A 4,750-nucleotide genomic window follows, 5' to 3' on the forward strand; every position below is an offset into this window, starting at 1 on the left:
TGAAGTCCACTCTACACTACAATAGGGCTCCTCACTGGGAAATTGCCATCAATCCCAAATCAAAGACGCAGAAGAGACTATCGGAACATTTATGCGTCCTTCAATAGTAACTGTGAAAGATTTCATCTCACCCGCAGATGAGAACGACAAGCAGAAAATCTGGTGTCACTTGAATAGTTAACAGGGATGAAGGAACAATCACTTAGCCTTGTATACCGACGTAGCTGTTCTAGCATTTATTACTGTCCTGTGAAACACAACGCTCAAAATGTTTTGAGATGACTGTTATAAAAGCGAATGACGGGAGCTAGATTGAGATCCCTCACTGTTTCATTTATTATTTCTCACAGTTGATGTCATCATCTGTAATGAGCCGCACTGTTTTTGTATCACAACCTTGTCCATACAAGAACCTCACATAATCTGATTCACTGATATCATATACCAAACCAGGAGTCAATGCCTTAATGGGATTGATTTGTCCAGCTCCATATGCAAATTCAGCTTCCGGGTTGAGCTCAGGATTCATGGGAGCAGCTACAATTATATGTTTTTTTATGAGAAACAAGCATGAAATAACCACAGGAAAAGAAAAACCAAAGCGCTTTATGAATCTTCTTGATTAATTAAAGCCAATTTGATATACTTGTGGATTAATATTTACCAGTGGTCGTTAAGGCAGATTTTATTGCTGCAGGGGACCAGGTGGGGTGAAACGATTTAACTTAGGCAGCTGCAGCAGAAACATGAGGGCAAGCCGTGGAAGTTCCTGATATTATATTGAAGTTTGATTCCCTTATGTCTCCTGCTGCCCCAGAGATAGAGGAGTTGGGAGGCCAAGCGGCTATGATATCTGCTCCTGGGGCAGTTAACGGCAACAACAAAATAGTTTGAATCGCACAAATGTTTCTTGACGAGGGTTGCCATACGTATACAAGTAGTGTTTATAAGCAGTTGGGAACCTACGTACGTACTTTGAGAATGTCGGGAGTAATTGGATTCGGACCCCTTGATGAAAAGGAAGCCACGTATGGGGACAAAGAATCTTTGCCTTCATTGCTCTTAAATATAGTTGCTGTCGGATTACTGCAAAATTATTCGGTAGATGACAGAAAATAACGACGATCGAAGCCAGTAAATTTATTCACACACACACACACACCCAGGCACAGACGCAGATGCCATTAGTGATTGGATGGATGTATACCTTGTTGAATTTAAGTATGAGCGAATGGATTCTCCATTTCTGAGGTTAACCAAAGTGAAGGGAAGAGGAAGAGCATGTGCCACGTCTTTTGAGGAAATGATTGGAACGATGACCCCAACGGCCCCATCCTTTTGTGCCGCATTATGTTTCGGAGCAGAATCACACACAAGAATCTTCCCCTTCACTAATGCTTCATCTAAAGAATTTTCAACGCAAGAACTGTCCAAAATGAGCATTGGTTAATATAATAGGATACTTGGGATGATCATTCATAATATATTTTAAAATAAAAACATTAATACCTTGATATGGAACTGTTAAAACCACCGGTGATATTGGGTGCATCTCCAGAATAAATCAAAGGATACGTTTTATTATGAAGATCAAATGTATTCACCGAAACTCCCTGCATATACGTATATGTGTTTCTCAAACCATTCCCATAGATTTCTTAGTAGCAATCAAATTAGCGTTACCTCAAAAACCATGCCATTTCCCAACTGAAGCCTGGTGAAAAACTTTCTATCAATAGTGGAAGCAGCCACTGAAAGCGACCAGGGGGCAAAACTAGTCATGGTGAACAACTCAGGACCCGAGTTGCCGACAGCAATTGAGGTTAAAATGCCATTCTTCATTGCATGGAAAGATCCAATGGCATATACGTCCTGAAACAAGTTAGGATGGATCACCGAGGTTGAGCCGAGTGATACAGAAAGTATGTCGACGCCATCAGAGATTGCTTCGTCAAATGCTGCCAGAATTTCCGAGTCGTGACAACCTGATGACCAACAAGGTTTGTACGCAACAATACGAGCCGATGGGACTCCCCCTCTTGCTGTGCCGGAGCCTAGCCCATATAGACTCGCTGAGTTAACCCAGTCCTGCTGCTGTGGATGCACAGTGAGTGCCATGGCCATCTGTATCCCTTGGTGATCCAATATCATCTTTGATGGGAAACCCATGCCCTACAAAGTATTTTGCGCCTACTATCTTGCTGCGCGCACACATGCACGCAAGTGGTTAATTTAGTGCTCACGGCCGTAATAATAGAACAGGTTAAAATTTTTCAATTTGCTATTTTTTAATAATAAATTTATCTTTTAAAGAAGGGTCTCTTATAAAATTATTTTTATCTTAAATTACATATATCAAAATAAAAAATATTTATAACATAAAAATATTAAATTGGATTTGAACCATTCAAAATTGATAGTTCAAATTAAGATGATTACTGAAATGTGCTAATTGGCACCCTTGTATGCAACATCAAATCATCATTGCACAGTCCCGGCATTTGATTTTTTCATATTATGATTAATTTAATCTATTTTTAAAATAATAAAATAATTTAAATTAAAAATATTAAGTAATAACAAAAATTGACTAAAGTGGTTAAACTAATTTGACAAGTTAATTCTCATAATTTAGAAAATAAAAACGAAATAATGAAATATAGAAGGATCTATAATGTATATTTATACTTGTTTTATATTACTATGGTTCTTAATATAAAACCTATTTAATTAATTTGATTAGATTAAAAAAGTTAGATAAGTTAGTTAATTATAAGAAATATGACATGTTTTTTTTAAAACACCATAATCATCTTTCTTATATTCTCCCTCTCTCTCTTTTACTTGATCATGGTTGAGGGAGTATCCATAGGGGCAATTTAAGAAAAAATCGATAAATACGAGAAATATGTCTTATATTTAGGACCAAAATCAACTCAATAATTAGATCATATATTAAGGATCAGAGGAGTAATATACCCATATATAATTATTCATTTCCTGTCCTTAATGTAAGAGCTCGTTTGACTTTTATTTTGGTATTAAATATAAGATCCTAGTTTATTTTGTCTCTCATATTTATCTATTTTTTTAAGGTAATTATTATAATAATGATAATTTTTGCCAATATATGATTGTTAAGGATATTTTAGAAAAGATAACACATATTTATTATAAATAACTAATTTAACTAGTTTTCTTAATCCACTCAAATTAGTCAACTAGTATTTCAAATCCCCTTACTTTGGACCAGACCAAATTAAACACCATCAGCTTGTTGGTTTTCCAGTTCGTAGGTCCCATTCGTTTTTTTTCCCCTCCAAGTAAAACACATTTCTTTAATTTGAAGAGATGTTTTGAGACAGTGAAAATGTATGGGCATGTACTTATTGCAAGTGAAGTTTTGGCAAGAGCCCTTCCACTTTCTGGGCGGCGGACCGAAACCTTGATCCTTAAAGCTGTGAGACTCTGGCCAAATTCCGTAATCGATTACTCCGACGATGAGGTCGCTCTCCAAACTTGCTCTGTTGACTTGCTGTGGGAACCCTATGAAGTCCCACGACCTCGTTGTTTGGGCCTTGTGCCTTTTGCTTTCAAACATAGAGATTATACCATCCATTCCTAATATATATAAATTTGGCTTGTTTATATATAGATGAAGAGGAAATTAAAAAAAAGAAAAAAAGAAAAAAAGGATATATAAACTGTACCGCCCACTCTTTTGGCTTCCTCTTTTGTTAGCCTCACTGCAAAGCCATTGAAACTCTTCCTGTAGCTGTGGACCAAAGCTTCTGGTGCAAAGTTTCTAAAACATAACCATTTGGGACTGTCGTGAGTCTCTTAATTATTCTACATCAAAGCCCTCTTTCGGATAATCTATCTTTTAACGTGCAAGGAACGTACGGTGGAATCGAATAACCCTCTAATGAATTATTAGTCAGTGATCACCGAATATAAAACTACAATTACTTCATTAATTGGCCAACGATGACTAATGAGTAGTCAGAACCTCCCAAGGACTCCTTGAACCATGCTCATGTGATGCAATTCTGTGACTTCGATTCCCTTCGGGAGATCCCCCATCTACACGACATACGTCTATCCAAAAAGTGATTAAACAAATGGTAAACCCATAAAGAAAACAGAGTGATGAGAAGCAATATATGAAGATCGTGACTTCATATATTGTAAAGAAAATTATGAAATAGATTAATCGATCAATATATGACAGAGAGACATTAGTTTACCTTTCGATCATCGCAGTGTGTCTGAATAATAAGAATACTGAAAAAAACAAGATAAGAGGAGATGCGTGGAGCTCAGAGAAAGCATGCTTTTATTTGCTAAATGAAACGACAGATCTTTTGGTTTTGATGTTTCTGAAGCAACCTGTCAGATGGTATATTTATAGGAAAAGGATCCATGCTTGGTGCCCCAGTTTCCATCACACATGCACGGTTCACATTTTTTTGGGTAGAAAATCCGAATTTGCTTTTCATAATGCGGGTCCTGATCTATCTTTTCTCCCCCCCCCCCAATTTATTTGTTTGATCTGATATGATTTCACTAAAGTCTAAAGATTTTAACTTTTTCTCTTCAATTATGATTAATAGTGGTATTCATTTATTGTTTTAAAAAAAAGGTGCTGTCCCTTTTAAATCCGTGACTTACATCGAGATGTCTTTTTTTAATCGTTAAAGTACTGCCTTTTGGTACCACCGGCCTGTTGGCCCAGTGGCGTGGGTGTGTG

At 36.8% G+C, this 4,750-nt stretch overlaps 1 protein-coding gene across 1 annotated transcript; it reads right to left on the reverse strand.

The window, feature by feature from the left end:
- Positions 1–2,077: 2,077 nt before the first annotated feature.
- LOC114732952 (cucumisin-like) lies at positions 2,078–4,309 on the reverse strand. Its single transcript, XM_028920357.1, has 5 exons — positions 4,248–4,309; positions 4,010–4,098; positions 3,711–3,805; positions 3,387–3,621; positions 2,078–2,201 (listed from the first exon to the last, which is right to left on the reverse strand). The coding sequence occupies exons 2-5, from the start codon at positions 4,081–4,083 to the stop codon at positions 2,078–2,080; spliced, it is 528 nt and encodes a 175-aa protein (XP_028776190.1). The 5' UTR covers positions 4,084–4,098; positions 4,248–4,309.
- Between the last annotated feature and the right edge of the window lie 441 nt (positions 4,310–4,750).

Source organism: Neltuma alba, unplaced genomic scaffold (assembly GCF_004799145.2).
Source record: "Neltuma alba isolate B1F8T4 unplaced genomic scaffold, ASM479914v2 tig00012957_pilon, whole genome shotgun sequence".
NCBI lineage: Eukaryota > Viridiplantae > Streptophyta > Magnoliopsida > Fabales > Fabaceae > Neltuma > Neltuma alba.